Raw genomic sequence first — 19,605 nt, forward strand, 5'->3', positions numbered from 1 at the left:
CGTTTGGGATGATTTTGAACACCGACTGCGAGCAAGGCCTAATCCCCCAACAGTGCCCGACTTCACTAAAGCTTGTGGCTGAATGGAAGCAAGTCCCCGAAGCAATGTTCCAACATCTATTAGAACGCCTTCCCAGAATAGTGAAGGGTTGTAAAGCAGCAAAGGGGGACCAACTCCATATTAATGCCCATGATTTTGGAATTAGATGTCCACATACTTTTGGTCATGCAGTGTATTTTAGCATGTGTCCCAATTTATAGCTTAGTTCCCGTGACGCATCACGCCTCCATTTTTCATGTGACCACAGACTGCCAATAAAATCGCGTTTGAGACATTCCGATTTAGCGATTGGCTGAACTCGGATGAAAATATTTAAAGTTTGAAATACTACACAGTCTGCACGAAAGAGCGCCAGCAGTCAAATTGATTTGGTTAAAATTAGCTAGCGATCTACAAGATAATTGTTCGAGAGAAATCCGAGAACAAAGATTTGGTAATGACACATTTGGATTGGTTGCCTATGTAACATAGCTAACTAACGGTTGTTATGTTATTAGCTAGCTAACGTTAGAAAATATATTGAAGTGGTAATCGCTAGTTAGCAACAGTAGATAGCTAGTTAATTAACGGTAACTAGCTGCCTAGTTAGCTAACATAACGTTACTGTTATTCTAACTAATACAACATTTGCGTTTTTCAATTTGAAAAACGGTAACGTTTGTTACAGTTGACGTTTGCAGGATTTTGAGTGTTCTACAAACATGGCTTCGAACAACTTGTTCAATGTTGCCAAAAAGGATGAGAAGGGGAGAAATATTCAAGTCGTTGTGAGATGCAGGTAAGCTAAACGTGACTTGTATGAAACCAGTTGTGACTTAAATACAAACATTGGGACATGGTGTCACAGCAACACTTGCCAGATGCAGTGCATTTGGAGAGTATTCACACCCCTTGCGTGTTATTCTAAAATTGCTTAAATATAAACATCATTCTACACACACCTTATTTACGGAAGTATTCAGACCCTTTGTTGAGACTTGAAATTGAGCTCAGGTGCATCCAGTTTCCATTGATCATCCTTGAGATTTTTCTACAACTGGATTTGAGTCCACCTGTGGTAAATTCAATTGTACATGATTTGGAAAGGCACACACCAGTCTATATAAGGTGCCACAGTTGACAGTGCATGTCAGAGGAAAAACCAAGCCATGAGGTCAAAGAAATTGTCCGTAGAGCTCAGGACAGGATTGTGACGAGGCACTTTCAATGTCTGCAGTATTGAAGGTCCCCAAGACGTGGCATCCATGATTCTTAATTGGAAGAAGTTTGTAACAACCAAGAACTCATCCTAGAGCTGGCTGCATGGCCAAACTGAGCAATCGGGGGAGAACAGCCTTTGTCAGCGTGACCATCAGGTTTTGGTCACCTCTCTGACTGAGTTCATCTGTGGAGATGGTAGAACCTTCCAGAAGGACAACAATCTCAGCAGCACTCCACCAATCAGGCCTTTATGGTACAGTGGCCAGATGAAAACCACTTCTCAGTAAAAGGCACATGACAGCCCACTTGGAGTTTGCCAAAAGGAACCTAAAGGACTCTTAGACCATGAGAAACCAGATTCTCTGGTCTGATGAAACCAAGATTCAACTCTTTGGCCTGAATGCCAAGCGTCATATCTGGAGGAAACCTGGCACCATCCCTACAGTGAAATATGGTGGTGGCAGCATCATTTTGTGGGGATATTTTTCAGTGGCAGGGAGACTAGTCAGGATTGAGGGAAAGATGAATGGAGCAAAGTACAGAGATCGTTGATGAAAATTTGCTCCAGTGTGCGGACCTCAGACTGGGTTAAAGGTTCACCTTCCAACAGGACAACGACCCTAAGCACAGCCAAGACAACTCAGGATTGGCTTCAGGACAAGTCTCAATATCCTTGAGTTGCCCAGCCAGAGCCGGACTTGAAGCCGATCGAACATCTCTGGAGAGAACTGAAAATAGCTGTGCAGCAACGCTCCCCATTCAACCTGACAGAGCTAGAGAGGATCTGCAGAGAAGAATGGGAGAAACTACCCAAATACAGATGTGTCAAGCTTGTAAGCGTCATACCCAAGAACACTCGAGGCTGTAATCGCTGCCAAAGGTCCTTCAACAAAGTACTGAGTAAAGGGTCAGAATACTTTTGTAAGTGTGATATTTCAGTAAAAAATATATAAACATTTGCAAAATGTCTGAACTTTTTTGCTTTGTCATTATGGGGTGTTTGATTGAGGGGGAAGCCTGTAACATATTAAAATGTGGGAAAAGTCAAGGGGTCTGCGTACTTTACGAATGCACTGTATCTAGGCTTGACTAATGTCTCGCTAACTTCTCTGCCTTTGCCTTTTCAGACCCTTCAACAACGCGGAACGCAAGTCTGCCTCCCATGGAGTCATTGATACGGTTGAAAACAGAAAAGAGATCAATGTGCGAACGGGAGGAATTGGCGACAAGGCAGCTAGGAAAATGTACACTTTTGATATGGTAACTAATGTTGTCTAAAATGGACTGATACCAATATCTACTTTGGTTGGAAGGCCATCTATTCTTAAGGTTGCACATTTAAGTTACATGTTATCAAACCTTCAGGTTTTCGGTCCAGCCGCAAAGCAAATCGACGTCTACAAGAGTGTTGTCTGTCCCATTTTGGATGAAGTGATAAGTGGATACAACTGTACAGTTTTTGCGTAAGTACTAGGTAATAAGTGACATCAAAATCACCTTTATTTGCCAAGTATATTTACTCATACTCTGAATTTTAGTTGCTGATATGGTGCTGCAAGCCATAGGGCTGGGAATTGCCAGGGACCTCATGATACTATCTGATGTTGTCTAACAACAAGTAACTCTTTATCCACACTATAGCAAAGGGTGTTCTTTAATGGAAGCCTCTCCAACGTAATCCAGGTAGAATCAGGAATTCCCCAGGGCAGCTGTCTAGGCTCTTTTACTTTTTTCTTTCTTTACTAATGACATGCCACTGGCTTTCAGTAAAGCCAATGTGTGTATGTATGCAGATGGCTCAAAACTGAGCACGTCAACTACTACAGCAAGTGAAATTACTTCAACACTTATCAGAGCTGCAGTCTGTTTCAGAATGGTTGGAAATAAGTTAATCTTTCAAACCAAAAGCATTGTGTTTGGTACAAATCATTCACTAAACCTCAAGCAAATCTTGTAAACAATATGGAAATTGAGCAATTTGAGATTACTAAACTGCTTGGAGTAAACCTGGATTGTGAACTGTCATGGTCAAAACATGTTGATGCAACAGTAGCTAAGATGGAGAGAAGTCTGTAAAGCGCTGCTCTGCCTCAACACTATCAAGGCAGGTCCTACAGGCCCTAGTTTTGTCGCACCTGGACTACTGTCCAGTCGTGTGGTCAGGTGCCACAAATTACAATTGGCTCGGAACAAGGCAGTACTACAGAGCCATGGCTACATGGAACCCTTCCCAAGATCTGTGCCTTAACACAATCCTGTCTCTGAGCTCTACGGACAATTCCTTTGACCTCATGGCTTGGTTTTTGCTCTGACATGCACTGTCAACTGTGGGACCTTATATAGACAGGTGTGTGCCTTTACAAATCATGTCCAATTGAATTTACCACAGGTGGACTCCCAAGTTGTAGAAACATCTCAAGGATGATCAATGGAAACAGGGTCTGAATACTTAGTTGAAGTCATAAGTTTACATATACCTTAGCCGAATACATTTAAACTCAGTTTCACAATTCCTGACATTTAATCCTAGTAAAAATTCCCCGACTCAGGTCAGTTAGGATCACCACTTTATTTTAAGAATGTGAAATGTCACAATAATAGTAGAGATTTATTTCAGCTTTTATTTCTTTCACCACATTCCCAGTGGGTCAGAAGTTTACATACTCAATTAGTATTTGGTTGCATTGCCTTTAAATTGTTTAACTTGGGTCAAACGTGTCGGGTAGTCTTCCACAAGCTTCCCACAATAAGTTGGGTGAATTTTGGCCCATTCCTCCTGACAGAGCTGGTGTAACTGAGTCAGGTTTGTAGGCCTTCTTGCTCGCACATGGTTTTTCAGTTCTGCCCACAAATTTTCTATAGGATTGAGGTTAGGGCTTTATGATGGCCACTCCAATACCTTGACTTTGTTGTCCTTAAGCCATTTTGTCACAACTTTGGAAGTATGCTTGGGGTCATTGTCCATTTGGAAGACCCATTTGCGACCAAGCTTTAACTTCCTGACTGACGTCTTGCGATATTGCTTCAATATATCCACATAAATTTCCTCCCTCATGATGCCATCTATTTTGTGACGTGCACCAGTCCCTCCTGCAGCAAAGCACCCCCACAACATGATGCTGCCACCCCCGCGCTTCACAGTTGGGTTGGTGTCCTTCGGCTTGCAAGCCTCCCCCTTTTCCCTCCAAACATAACAATGGTCATTATGGCCAAACAGTTCTATTCTTGTTTCATCAGACCAGAGGACATTTCTCCAAAAAGTGCGATCTTCGTCCCCATGTGCAGTTGCAAACCGTAGTCTGGCTTTTTTTATGGCGGTTTTGGAGCAGTTGCTTCTTCCTTGCTGAGTGGCCTTTCAAGTTATGTCGATATAGGACTCATTTTACTCTGGATATAGATACTTTTGTACCTGTTTCCTCCAGCATCTTCACAAAGTCCTTTGCTGTTCTTCTGGGATTTATTTGCACTTTTCGCACCAAAGTGCATTCATCTCTAGGAGACAGAACATGTCTTCTTCCTGAGTGGTATGACGGCTGCATGGTCCCATGGTGTTTCTACTTGCGTACTACTGTTTGTACAGATAAACGTGGTACGTTCAGGCATTTGGAAATTGCTCCCAAGGATGAACCAGACTTGTGGAGTTCTACAACATTTCTTCTGAGGTCTTGGTGGATTTCTTTAGATCCCCCCCCCCCCTGATGTCAAGCAGAGGCACTGAGTTTCATGGTAGGCCTTGAAATACATCCACAGGTACTTCTCCAATTGACTCAAATGATGTCAATTTGCCTAACAGAAGCTTCTAAAGCCATGACATCATTTTCTGGAATATTCCAAGCTGTTTAAAGCACAGTCAATTTACTGTATGTTAACTTCTGACCCATTGGAATTGTGACAGATTATTTCACTGTGTCTTTAAACAGTTGTTGGAAAAAGGACTTGTGTCATGCACAAAGTAGATGTCCTAACCGACTTGCCAAAACTATAGTTTGTTAATTAACAAGAAATTTGTGCAGTGGTTGAAAATGGAGTTTTAATGACTCCAACCTAAGTGTATGTAAACTTCCTACTTCAACTGTATGTAAATAAGGTTTTTTAGTTTTAATACATTTGCAAAAATTTCTAAACCTGATTTTGCTTTGTCATTCTGGGGTATTGTTTGTAGATTGAGGGGAAAATAATATTGAATCAATTTTAGAATATGGCTGTAACGTAACAAAATGTGGGGAGTTGAGGTCTCTGTATACTTTAATAAACATATTGCTCACCATATGTCTGCAGAGGGACGAGCCATGAGAAAACAAGTTTTGATGAGTCATGGAAATAAAAGTACTGAGAACTGGTGTAAGAATAACATTTCGTCAGTGTCCAAACGGTGCGATATAGTTAAATAATTATACTTTTTTCCCATGACTCATCTAAACTTGTTTTCTCATGGCTCTTGTCCCACTGTAGCAGACATATGGGGAGCAATATGTTTATTTTTTAAGGCTCTTCGCAGAGTCCAGCAACATTAAGGCAGTTACAGTGCATTCGGAAAGTATACAGACACCTCGACTCCACACATTTTATGTTACAGCCTTATTCTTATATATATATATATATTCCCATCACTAGCAAGCAATAGACATTTAGTGGCAGAGTACAGCGCAATCCACAATTTTACAAACCAAAACATGAGCAGGGACCAAACGCTGTGGCTGCCTCACTGAGTGCCACCCCCCCCCCCAAAAAAGAAGCTGACATTGGCCACTGAAGACTTGTCTGTCTGTTTTTATAAAAGATTTTTGATTAAATGGTTTTTGTCATGTAGATATGGCCAAACTGGAACAGGAAAGACCTTCACAATGGAAGGAGAAAGATCTCCAAATGAAGAATTTACATGGGAAGAGGTAAAACATAATTGTGTCAGATCTGTCAGTTGACTGTTTATTATTGTCCTCTATGTGTACTAATGTGTGATTTTAATCTACTCTTTCAGGACCCTCTTGCTGGTATCATTCCCCGGACACTTCATCAGATATTTGAGAAGCTGTCTGAGAATGGGACAGAGTTTTCTGTCAAGGTTTCCTTGCTGGAGATTTACAATGAGGAGCTGTTTGACCTGCTGAGTCCTTGTCCCGATGTCACTGAACGCCTTCAATTGTTTGATGATCCACGTAATAAGGTAGTACTCACTCACATTTATGTACCTTCCTAATTAGTTGAATTCCACAAGTGTCAACACGTCACTGCTGTTTCCATAGACAACCTTCTATTCCACCAATGGGGTGTTCTTAACCTAGTTATGAGGTTTAAATGTACTTTCTGTCCATCAGAGGGGTGTCATCATCAAGGGCCTGGAGGAGATCACGGTACACAACAAAAATGAGGTTTACCAGATTCTGGAGCGTGGATCTGCCAAGAGAAAAACTGCCTCCACTCTTATGAATGCCTACTCCAGGTAAACCTGCATGTCTAACCAGCTAAACTTCTCATAGCAAGGCGTTATAGTGTTTGAATAGTTTAATATTGATCTGCCCCTTTTTGTTTTTCAGCCGCTCTCACTCTGTGTTCTCTGTCACGATTCATATGAAGGAGATCACCATTGAAGGAGAGGAACTGGTCAAGATTGGAAAACTGAATTTGGTACGGTTAACCGGTATTACCTACAAATATCATTGTCATGTATCCTCTACCAGTGACTTACAAAGAAAATCACACATTTGTCCTGTATGTGCACCTGCTTGTGATGCTCATCAGGAATTCTCGCTAACGTGACCTCACCTTGTAGGTGGACCTTGCTGGCAGTGAGAACATCGGCCGATCGGGGGCTGTGGACAAGCGGGCACGCGAGGCTGGCAACATCAACCAGTCTCTGCTGACACTGGGCAGGGTGATCACTGCACTGGTGGAGAAGAGGCCCCACGTGCCCTACAGGGAGTCCAAACTCACCCGTATCCTCCAGGACTCACTGGGAGGCCGCACCAAGACCTCCATCATCGCCACCGTTTCCCCAGCCTCTATCAACCTGGAGGTGTGTCTGGCTGTCTTATTGTCTCTTGGCACGTGTGTCTAGATTGATGCCTAGTTTTTATCAATACTTCAATACTCTAACTTTTCATTTCATGAAATCCCCAGGAAACTCTGAGCACACTGGAATATGCCAACAGGGCCAAGAACATCATGAACAAGCCTGAGGTGAACCAGAAGTTGACAAAGAGAATTCTTATCAAGGTAAATATAAGAACTGAAACTCTAAATTGAAATTGAGAATTCTCTGTTTACTTTATGTATGTTTTTAAGAATATCTTATTTGGTAAAATGTCTGGACTAAAATATTGTATTTTATCAGGAATACACAGAGGAAATTGAGCGTCTAAAACGGGATTTGGCTGCCACTCGTGACAAGAATGGAGTGTATTTGTCGTCTGAGAACTATGAGTAATTGCCCATTGTACAACACACATATTGTGTTCATGAACCAAACATTTTTACTAAAATCTGTATTGGAATGTAATCACTTCAAAAGGAGAAAGTATAGGAGTTTTTAATTTGTCACCCCACAGGAGCATGGCAGGTGTGATATCTTCCCAAGAGGAGCATATAACAGAATACACAGAGAAGATTGCATTAGTGGAGGAGGAGCTGAAGAGAGTAAGCATATTTAAAAATGTCATTTTACTTCCTGTTTTGGATGGGCTGAACAATGGCTACCGACTCCACACGACTAATCCAAAAATATTGTAACCGTCCCTCCTTCCCAGGTCTTTGAGCTGTTTGAGGATAGCAAGGATAAGCTGGACCAGTGCATCAATGATCTGGAGGAGAAGAACCATAAGCTGGAGGAGACTCACAAGGACCTGCAGGAGACCAAGCAGAAGCTCACTGAGGAGGCGTTTATAGTGTCTGAGCTGGCCACCACTGAGGAGAAACTGTACACCGCTGCAGACAAGGTTAGAGTGACGAAGTTACGGCCAGTATGAAAATGGCCGTAACTGCTGTAATTTGCTCTGGTTAACAGTTTAGTCTAAATGACTAAAATGTCATTTGAGAATGTACTGTATATTAAAATGACTCTGTTTTTATGATTAACCTTTTTTTTCTCCAGTTGCTGACAACTGTTGATGTGAGCACCAAAGACCTATCTGACCTGCATGCTAAGCTAGAGAGGAAGAAGAAAGTTGAGGAGCACAACTCTGAAATCCAGATTAGTTTTACCGACCACATGGATGCTATGTTCAGCCAGATGCAGAACTCTGTGGAAGACCAGCGCAACAAGCACCAGAGCATGCTGGACTCCTACAAAACCTCAGTTGGTGAGCAGCTTGAAATGGACCGGTAGTTTACAAGAGTGATATGAGCGCATCATAGGAATTAATGTCTGATTGAGTTTCTTTTGCTCCCTCAGAGGGTCTTCTTACAGTCAACGACAAAGCGTTCAAAGGTGCCATGGCTACTGTAGCCGCGTCCTTCTGCGGCATCAATAACCTGTTTAGTGATGGCATGACCAAGTGTCAGGCTAAGTTGATGGAGCAGGAGACTCTGTGTGTGGAGGCCAAAAGCACACTGCACCAGGTTTTGGTAAGGGTAGAAATTAAGCCATGTCTGTTCTCTTCCGGTGTTTTTTTTTTTTCGTTTTTTTTCTGCTGTCTCTTTCATTTTTGTACACATCTGTATAAAGAGATGTGAGAGATTTCTTGATAAATATGATCCTGTTTTAACAGGAGGAGCATAAGCTGGAGCTTGAGGAGGTCCTGGTGGCCCAGATGTTGCCTGGTTTCAGCGCCATCATGGCCATGAATGACAGCCTGAAGAAGACACTGGGGAGCCACCATGCCCTGGCAGCTAAGGTAAGTGAAGCTGGCTGAAATAATGCATTGAATATACTCTAAATACTTTGCCTATGCATGCGTTAGACAATTTAATGAATGCTTTCCTTTTTCCCAGATGGCGTCAATGAAGGTGGAGATGACGTCGTTCTTCAGTGGCCATGCCCAGGACCTGGCTGCCCTGAGGGAGACTGCCACAGCAGGTCTCGGCTCCCTAAAGACTGAGCACGACAACCTGAAGGAACAGATCAGCAGAGCAGACAAGGAGCATCAGACGGTACGGTCCGGGATCGACTTGGAGTGGTCTATAAAGTGTCTTCTCTTATCACACTCTGCAATTATCTGAAAAAACAAGATGTCAAAGTAATACACCTTGAGATGCACAATAGGGTTGCTCTTGCAAGGTTTACTCTGCTTTTATTCCATTGGTCCAGTCCCTGTTCATCATCTGGATGTTGACAAAAAATAACTCTTCACTATTGAGGCTGTTTGGTCAAGAAGTGTGCTTTTTGATCTGACCTTTTGACATCACCTCCCCTACAGGGCATGACCCAAGTGATCCAGTGTCTGCAGAACCAGCTCAACCTCCTTGCCATGGAGACCCAGAATAACTACGCCGGCCTGATGAGTGCCTCCGACGCCCTGCAGGTTCCTGTCCAGTCCCTTCAGCAGACCCTGCAAACGTAAGTGCAACTGGGTTGTCTTAACTGGGCCGTTGGCCTAATGTGACGTGATATATCTGTCCATGGTGTAGGGCTGTCCCAACTCGAAATAATTTGTGGTTGACCGAAAGTCGTCTAACTATTGTAATTCTCTATGGATGTATAAAAAAAAACAGCTGCCGTTTGCTTGCTGTTTGAGGTGAAAACATTACTTTGAGAAGCTCCACAGGTCATTAGTGATGGTGCGTTAAGCCAATCAGAAATACTATCATATCCCCAAATAAACCATTTTTTTTGTGCCTACATTTTCACGATAGCTTATAGGCCTACTTCTATGCGTGCATGTCCTTAATCAACATCGCCTGCAGAGCTCCAAACAAAAGACTACAAAATTGACAATTCGTAAAATGGAATGAAATAAACCAATACTGTAGCATAGGTTGTGCACTCAGCAAATAATGTGTCCGTGATCTATGGCCAATATACAATGGCTAAGGGCTGTGTCCAGGCACTCCGCGTTGCGCATACGAACAGCTCTTAGCCGTGGTATATTGGCCATATACCACACCTCCGCGGGCCCTATTGCTTAAATATACTACTGGTGATATATGTAATGAGGTATTGATATATACTAACAATCAAATGCAAACAATGAAGTTATGAATGTGCACAAATCTGCGGGAGAGCGCGCAATCTGGAGAGAAGTGTATTGTGCGTGCTCAATCCGACTCTGCATTGGCCATGCACCATTTACAGTGATGTGGTCTCATCAGATGTCAGGGCATTCATAATTCTTGCGCTTAACGGCGCAATGCACAGCTGTTCTCGAAGTGAGTTTGTGTTTATACAGGATGTACCGCCCCCACCTACCGTCAACCAATCATGTCAATGCGGAGCTGTACAGATCCCCCCCCCTAATTGTTACAACATTTGGGAGGCGCATGGCGATGCAGTACAGAGCTTGATTTAGCCTCTATGCCTCTGGAGGCTCCGCAATTGCGTCAATCTCTCCATATAGAGCCTCAAACCACATTTTCGGAATCAAACATAAATTGGCTTTTAGTCTTGGCCTCCAATGGATTAGTTCACGGAGTTGGACGTGTGTTTTAGTCAAGCAGTAACACACAATCTCGGTCGACCAACAACCTAACGACCAAACAATCGACTGGTTGACTAATTGGAGTCAGCCCTACCATGTCGTTGACTTTGTCCATTGAATCTGCATATTACTCTTTTCACTTGATGTTTGCCAGTGCATAGCCTCTAATTCATTTGATTCCGTCTTCCAGGAGATGCAGTGCAGCTGAGAACCAGACCGCAACCCAAAAGGAGTGTCTAGAGTCCACCACCGCCAGCCTTATCTCTGAGGTCCAGCAGACTGCCCAGAAGGCCCAGCATACGGTGGAGGAGTGCTCCGTCTACTGCAGCCACCTGCACAGCTCTCTGACCCAACTGTGTGAGAAGAGTCTGCAATGGTGTGTCTCCACCAAGGACAGCACTGACTCCCAGGCTCAGCTCACCCTGATGAGAGAGAACGCCGCCTCTGCTCAGACCCTGCTACAGGTAAACTATACACTCAGACAGAATATTGTGCAGTTTTACCTCAAACAGGTACTTGGTGGTACTTTATGAAATGGAGTACTAAAATGTATTTTTGCCATTTTGACAATTTTTCTTGGCCTGGAAGTTTCAGTTGTTCGAAATTATAAAAGATAAGAATACAAACAAAGTAAATAGCTTTCTAGAATATAATAAACGTTTTAGTATAATACAGGAAGGCACAATTTATAGTCCAATATTTTCAGGGATTGGGGGGGTGGGATTGTTTTATATTGTACAGTATTTAGCAATCATTAGTAATATGTGTGTGTCACGAATGTACTGTATGTGTGCTCTAAGGTTTGTAGAGTCTGCAGCCCAGTTCAAGTGTTCAGCAGTCTGATGGCATGTTGGATACCAACATGATCAGACTGTTTTATCAGACCTCATTAGGGCTGAACCCATTTAGTTGACTGGTCGATAGGCTGTTGGTCGATCAAGTTTTCTTTCGTCGAGCAATCGCAAATGTTTTTTCATGGTGCACGAGCTGTCTGATTCACCCCTGTTTCGGTAGACAAAACCATTGCGTAGGCCACGGATGGCACAGTCGTCACTCTAAAACGTGATACCTGAAATTGTATATGGTTATATTATGTGAAAATTATTATGTACCACTAATAAATAATATTTTTTAACATGCACATTCTCCCGAGTTAGATAGCGGTCGCTGTCCGCGGTTCTGAAACAATCTTCAGTGTGCTGTTGAATTGGCGCCTTTCCCTATGTTGCTATATACATAATAGCAAAGTTAACCAGCGTATTAGTGTTGAGAACAATGTGGCGGAGGCAGCAGCGGAGTGAGGAAACAGTTCTTGCCTTTTTAATTGTCTAAGAAAATGTAGGAGAATGTATAAAATTCATACAGTGGGCTCCAAAATTACTGGCACCCCTGACTGGCAATGCACAAACAATACTTAAACAAATATAAACAATATAATTATAGAGACAAACTCAAAATACCAACATTTGAAAAATACTGTACTTTGTTGGGTTCCATTGAAACATTAATAATCATTTATTGATTTAATTAAAAATCAGTGTCTTCCAAATCAAGGTTTCGCAATTAATGGCACCCTTAAATATTATTGTAAATAACATCTACCAAAATTAAACAAGGAATTCAATTCCACTTATTTAAGTTTATCTAAGTGTTAAGGAACTATTTTGAGCCATTATATCACTTCCTTTTTAACTAGGGTATAAAAATGAAGTAACACACATGCAATATCTTTTTGTCATCCAACACCATGAAGAAAACAAAAGAACTGGCAGTTCAAAAGAGACAGATGGTCGTAGACCTTCATAAATCTGTTAATGGCTACAAGAAGATCCACAAACGATTGAATATACCACTGAGCACTGTCAGGGCAATTATTAAAAAATTCAAAAGATATGGAACTGTTAAACCTCACGGGTAGTGGACGCAAATGCATTTTGCCCCCCAGGATAGGGAGGAGGATCGTGAGAGAAGCAACAAAACCCCCAGAATCACTGTGAAAGAATTGCAGGCCTTGGTGGCGTCTTGGGGTCACCAGGTTTAAAAAAGCACCATCAGACGCCACAACCACAGGCTTTTGAAGGGTTTCCAGAAGAAAGCCCTTAATGACCCCAAGACACAGACACAAGCGCTTGGAGTTTGCCAAACGTCATTTCAATTATGACTGGAAGAAGGTGCTCTGGTCAGATGAGACCAACATTTTACGTTTTGGTCAGATACAGCATCGGCATGTTTGGCGTCAAAACAGAGATGCATACAAGGAGAGGCACCTCATACTCACGGTGAAATATGGTGGTTGGTCAGTGATGTTTTGGGGCTGTTTTAATTCCACAGGTCCAGAGGCACTGGTTAAGATTGATTGGCATAATGAATTCCACCAAGTACCAGGCAATTTTGGCTGACAATCTGGTTGCCTCTGCCAGAAGGCTGGGACTTGGCCGTATGTGGACTTTCCAACAAGACAATGACCCAAAACATACCTCAAGATCCACACAGAAATGGTTCTGTTACAACAAAACCAATGTTCTGCCATGGCCGTCTCAGTCGCCGGACCTCAATCCAATCGAAAACCTGTGGGCTGAGTTGAAGAGGGCAGTTGATAAGTGCAAACCCAAGCATGTGAGGAATCTTGAAAGGATCTGCATAGAGGAATGGTCCAAAACCCTCCAAATGTGTTCCTTAACCTTGTCAAACATTACAGGAAGAGACTCCTTGCTGTTATCCTTGCCAGAGGTGGTTGCATTAAGTACTAAATGAGGAGTGCCAATAATTATGAAACCTTGATTTTGGTGAAATGTATTTTGTATTAAATAAATTGTATGATTTTGGTGGGTTCCATTGAAACATTAATAAAGTACAGTATTTCTCATGTGATTGTATTTTGAGTTTATCTCTAATTATATTGTTTATATTTTAAGTATTGTTTGTGCATTGCCAGTCGGGGGTGCCAGTAATTTTGGAGCCCAATGTTTGTTTATTAGTACCATTCAAAAGTTTTGACACCTACTCATTAAAAGGGCTTTTCTTTATTTTTACTATTTTCTACATTGTAGAATAATAGTGAAGACATCAACTATGAAATAACTAATGGAATCATGTAATAACAAAAGTGTTAAACAAATCTAAATATATTTTAGATTCTTCAAAGTAGCCACCCTTTGCCTTGATGACAGCTTTGCGCACTCTTGGAATTCTCTCAACCAGCTCCACCTGGAATGCTTTTCCAACAGTCTTGAAGGAGTTCCCACATATGCTGAGAGCTTGTTGGCTGCTTTTCTTTCACTCTGCAGTCCAACTCATCCAAAATCATCTCAATTGGGTTGAGCTTGGTGATTTGTGGAGGCCAGGTCATCTGAAGCAGCACTCATCACTCTTTCTTGGTCAAATAGCCCTTACACAGCCTGGAGGTGTGTTGGGTCATTGTCCTGTTAGTGCCACTAAGCGCAAACCAGATGGGATGGTGTATCGCTGCAGAATGCTGTTAGCTATCATGCTCAAGTGTGCCTTGAATTCTAAATAAATCACTGACCGTGTCACCAGTAAAGCACCATTACACCTCTTCTTCCTTGCTTCACGGTGGGAACCATACATGCAGAGATCATCTGCTCACCTACTCTGCGTCTTTGAGACGCAGAGTAGGAACCAAAAATTTACTCGTCAGACAAAAGGACAAATTTCCACCAGTCTAATGTCCATTGTTCGTGTTTCTTGGCCCAAGCAAGTCTCTTTATTATTGGTGTCCTTTTTAATAGTGGTTTCTTTGCAGCAATTTGACCATGGAGGTCTAATTCATGCCATCTCCTCTGAACTGTTGATGTGTCTGTTACTTCAACTCTGACGCATTTATTTGGGCTGCAATCTGAGGTGCAGTTAACTCTAATGAACTGATCCTCTGCAGCAGAGGTAACTCTGGGTCTTCCTTTCCTGTGGCGGTCCTCATGAGAGCCCGTTTCATCATAGCGCTTGAAGGTCAGTCAATCTGGGAAATTAAGTCATTTGAAAGTGCAGTCGCAAAAACCATTCATGTCTTAAAGTAATGATGGACTATCGTTTCTCTTTGCTTATTTGAGCTGTTCTTCCCATAATATGGACTTGGTCTTTTACCAAATAGGGCTATCTTCTGTATAACACCTCTACCTTGTCACAACACAACTGATTTTCTCAAACACATTAAGATGTTAAGAAATTCCACAAATTAACTTTTAACAAGGCACACCTGTTAATTGAAATGCATTCCAGGTGACTACCTCGTGTAACTCAGTTATTTGATTTAATACTGTTGGTTACTACATGATTCCGTATGTTTCTTAGATTTAATGTCTTCACTATTCTACAATACAGGAAAAAAGAAACCCTAGAATAAGTAGGTGTCTACTTTTGACCTGTACTGTGTGTGTGTGTGTACATGCATACAGTGCATTTGGAAAGTATTCAGACCCCTTGACTTTTTCCATATTTTTTTCTTACGTAACAGCCTTATTCTAAAATTGAGTACTAAAACAATTGAAATCAATCTACACACACTGTTCCATAATGACAAAGCCAAAAAAACTGAAATATGTCTCAAGCTGGGCCACTCAAGGACATTCAGAGACTTGTCCCGAAGCCACTCCTGCCTTCTTGGCTATGTGCCCAGGGTCGTTGTCCTGTTGGAAGGTGAACCTTCGCCCCAGTCTGAGGTCCTGAGAGCTCTGGAGCAGGTTTTCATCAACGATCTCTCTGTACTTTGCTCCGGTCATCTTTGCCTTGGTTCTGACTAGTCTCTCAGACCCTGCCGCTGAAACACATCCCCACAGGATGATGCTGCCACCACTATGCTTCACTGTGTAGATAGTGCCATGTTTCCTCCAGATATGAAGCTTGGCATTCGATCTTGGGCTCATCAGACCAGATAATTTTGTTTTTATGGTCTGAATGTTTGACTTTTGGCAAATTCCAAGCGGGCTGTCGTGTGCCTTTTTACTGAGGAGTGGCTTCTGTCTGGTCACTCTTCCATAAAGGCCTGATTGGTGGAGTGCTGCAGAGATGGTTGTCCTTCTGGAAGTGTCTCCCATTTCCACAGAGGACCTATAGAGCTCTGTCAGTGACCAGTGGGTTCTTGGTCACCTCTCTGACCATCTTTGAAAAGCGTGCCAGGTAAAGAGCTTTTCTTTGTCTTAAGGGGCAGTGTTGTATTTTGAGACAAGTCTGAATAAGCTTAGTAGCCAATAGGCACAGAGTAGCATAACTTGTCTGATTCTCTTTAATAATGATATGGGAATAATTATGCCTTTTTTTTTTTTTTTTTGGTTTCTTGTATCAAACACAACAATGTTCAGTCACCACCTTGCCTGAAGGAAAAGTCTCATGGAATGTAGGCCTACATTAAACACCAGACATTGGCTGCTACTGTAGGCTGAATGATATAACCAATTTCCATGTTAAAATTTGACCTTATGCATTTTTTTTTTTTTTAAGGAGGGGGGGGAAAAGTCACTCTGGTAGTTGTACATTTATGATCAAATAGTCACAGTAGGCTATTTGGCCACTGAAACAGTAAATTAGTGGGGTCAGCCTCTGTTCACAGTAAACACGTGCCGGAAGTTGCACAGAAATTTCACAAGGTTCAAGTTTGCGCTGAGCAGAACTGAAATTTGCTCAGTGCTGGAAAATATTAGTAGTCTGTTCAGTTTTACAAAAATGGTTAGCTTCGAAATCCCTGAGCAGCTCATTACATGTCGGTATTCATCATAACTGACCGGTGTTTCTCTGTGGTGTGAATCAGAGGGTGGAGCAGAGCTGTGAGGAGCGGGTCCAGGAGGTGAGTGGTCAACTGAAGCAGCAGCAAGGGCTGGTGGAGGAGGGTCTGGGGGACTTGAAGGAGCAGACGTCACTGGACCAGAACACTCTGGAAAACCACCACATAGAACTCAAGGCCCACATGGACGATGGCGTGGTCAGTGTCCACAGCTTCCTCAGCGAGCAGCTCAAACAGGATGTCCCAACTGGTGAGCCTGACAAGGATGTAATGCCATTTAAAATGTTAAATTGGCTTTTTTTTTCTTCTACATGTATAGTCTGAGTCACTGACCTTTTTTTTTTTTTTTTTTTTTCTGGCAGGTACAACTCCTCAGAGGAGAGAGTTTGTGTACCCATGTCTTCTGGCCAAGTCGAAGAGCAGAGCTGAACTGCTGGACAGCTTCCGCCACCAGCAGGAGGAGCTGCAGGCAGCCCTGTTCCAGTGTGACACAGTAGAGGAGGAGAAGCAGGTCGATCAGGTACACATTAGATCCCAATTTTACCTGTTTGGGGCAGTATCGCAGATTAGTGTCATGATTACATTAAGGGAACTGTGTACTAGAGGTCGACTGATTCTTTTTTTTAAATAATTTTTTTTAACACCAATACAGATTTTTATTAGAGTACCAAAAAAAGTCGATGCCTATTTTTAGATATATTTGTAATAATGACAATTACAACAATACTGAATAAACAAGGAACACTTTTTTTATTTTAACTTAATATAATACATAAATAAAATCTATTTAGTCTCAAATAAATAAACATGTTTTAATGCGAAAAGAAAGTAAAATTGCAATATGTGCCATGTAAAACAGGTAACGTTTAAGTTCCTTGCTCAGAACATATGAAAGCTGGTGGTTCCTTTTAACATGAGTCGTCAATATTCCCAGTTAAGAAGTTTTAGGTTGTAGTTATTATAGGACTATTTCTCTCTGCCATTTGTATTTCATACACCTTTGACTATTGGATGTTCTTATAGGCACTATAGTATTGGGCTCCCTGCCTGTGCCATTAAACCCCTACAACTCATCCAGAACGCCGCAGCCCGTCTGGTGTTCAACCTTCCCAAGTTCTCTCACGTCACCCTGCTCCTCCGCTCTCTCCACTGGCTTCCAGTTGAAGCTCGCATCCGCTACAAGACCATGGTGCTTGCCTACGGAGCTGTGAGGGGAACGGCACCTCCGTACCTACAGACTCTGATCAGGCCCTACACCCAAACAAGGGCACTGCGTTCATCCACCTCTGGCCTGCTCGCCTCCCTACCTCTGAGGAAGCACAGTTCCCGCTCAGCCCAGTCAAAACTGTTTGCTGCTCTGGCACCCCAATGGTGGAACAAGCTCCCTCACGACGCCAGGACAGCGGAGTCAATCACCACCTTCCGGAGACACCTGAAACCCCACCTCTTTAAGGAATACCTAGGATAGCATAAAGTAATCCTTCTAACCCCCCCCCCTTAAATTTAGATGCACTATTGTAAAGTGGTTGTTCCACTGGATATCATAAGGTGAATGCACCAATTTGTAAGTCGCTCTGGATAAGAGCGTCTGCTAAATGACTTAAATGTAATGTATTGCTAGCCTAATCTCGGGAGTTGATAGGCTTGAAGTCATAAACAGTGCTGTGCTTCAAGTATGGCGAAGAGCTGCTGGCAAACGCAGGAAAGTGCTGTTTGAATGAATGCTTTACGAGCTTGCAGCTGCCTACCACCACTCAGTCAGACTGCTATATCAAATCATAGACTTAATTATAATAAACACACATACGAGCCTTGACATTAATATGGTAAAATCCCGAAACTATAATTTCGAAAACGTTTATTCTTTCAGTGAAATACGGAACCGTTCCGTATTTTATCGAACGGGTGGCAACCCTAAGTCTAAATATTGCTGTGGCATTGCACAACCTTCAATGTTATGTCACAATTATGTAAAAGTCTGGCAAATTAATTACGGTTTTTGTTAGGAAGAAATATTCTTCACACAGTTCGCAACGAGCCAGGCGACCCAAACTGATGCATATACCCTGACTTTGCTTTCACTGAACGCAAGAGAAGTGACACAATTTCAGGCACCACATTGATTATATGCAACGCAGGACAAGTTATTTAAACTGGTAATATCATCAACCATGTGTAGTTAACTAGTGACTATGTTAAGCCTCTTTAAAAAAAAAAAAAAAAAAGTTTGCTAGCTAGCAACTTACCATGGCTCCTTGCTGTCTGCACTCACGTAACAGGTGGTCAGCCTGCGACGCAGTCTCCTCGTGGATTGCAATATAATCGCCGTCCAAAAAATGCCGATTACCGATTGCTATGAATACTTAGGGCCGATTTTCAAGTTATCGGTCAACCTCTACTGTATACACTGACTATGAATGCTGACTGATCTTGACTATTCAGCATGTAACAGGCAATAATGACATTGGAAAGGGTGAAGTTCAGTGTACAGAATAGATGTTATGACATCTGTTGCCATAGGACTCTCTGGAGGACGAGTTGAGCGGCTACAACGACAGCTATGTCACTGAGCCATCTTACATCGATGAAAACCTCATGTGCTACGAGAATGGAAGAGTGCCGTTCTTCAAGGTAAGATTACCCCAGTGTTTCTTTGTTAATGTACTGTTTCATCTCTCGCTCCTAGCCCCAGCTATAGCTTTGTTTGATTGCAATGTTTTCTCCTTTCAGCAAAAGAAGGCAGGCAAGAAGGAAAACAAACCCCTCAATCGCTCCAAGATGGCAGAAAATGAAACTCACGATATACCACTCGGGTCCAAATTACCACTCAGGTCTCAGAACTAGTAGAATGTGACTTTCCTTTTACAATTCTTAACTATTTAATATTTTACCTGTCTTTGAGTCTGTTTTTACTGTTCTATGTTGGTAATGCTTTTTTTCTTCCTATTATGCGGTCTTAAAAGGATTGACTGACATGAATGAGCTAGAATTTTTTTTTTTTTAACTGTTCTTTTGTCTGTATTAAACATATTTTTAAAGATG

The 19,605-nt window shown here is 42.2% G+C and overlaps 1 protein-coding gene across 1 annotated transcript; it reads left to right on the top strand.

The window, feature by feature from the left end:
* Positions 1–358: 358 nt before the first annotated feature.
* On the top strand, positions 359–19,605 carry LOC115153288 (kinesin-like protein KIF11). Its single transcript, XM_029698576.1, has 23 exons — positions 359–493; positions 728–838; positions 2,388–2,520; positions 2,626–2,723; positions 6,071–6,149; positions 6,239–6,424; positions 6,576–6,700; positions 6,795–6,885; positions 7,031–7,273; positions 7,378–7,473; positions 7,592–7,680; positions 7,806–7,893; positions 8,004–8,192; positions 8,348–8,555; positions 8,648–8,820; positions 8,964–9,089; positions 9,187–9,345; positions 9,612–9,751; positions 11,020–11,293; positions 16,591–16,813; positions 16,926–17,083; positions 19,084–19,194; positions 19,294–19,605. Exons 2-23 carry the CDS (start codon positions 762–764, stop codon positions 19,405–19,407), a joined length of 3,180 nt encoding a protein of 1,059 aa, XP_029554436.1. The 5' UTR covers positions 359–493; positions 728–761; the 3' UTR covers positions 19,408–19,605.

The sequence above is a fragment of the Salmo trutta genome, chromosome 18 (genome assembly GCF_901001165.1).
Source record: "Salmo trutta chromosome 18, fSalTru1.1, whole genome shotgun sequence".
Taxonomy (NCBI): Eukaryota; Metazoa; Chordata; class Actinopteri; order Salmoniformes; family Salmonidae; genus Salmo; species Salmo trutta.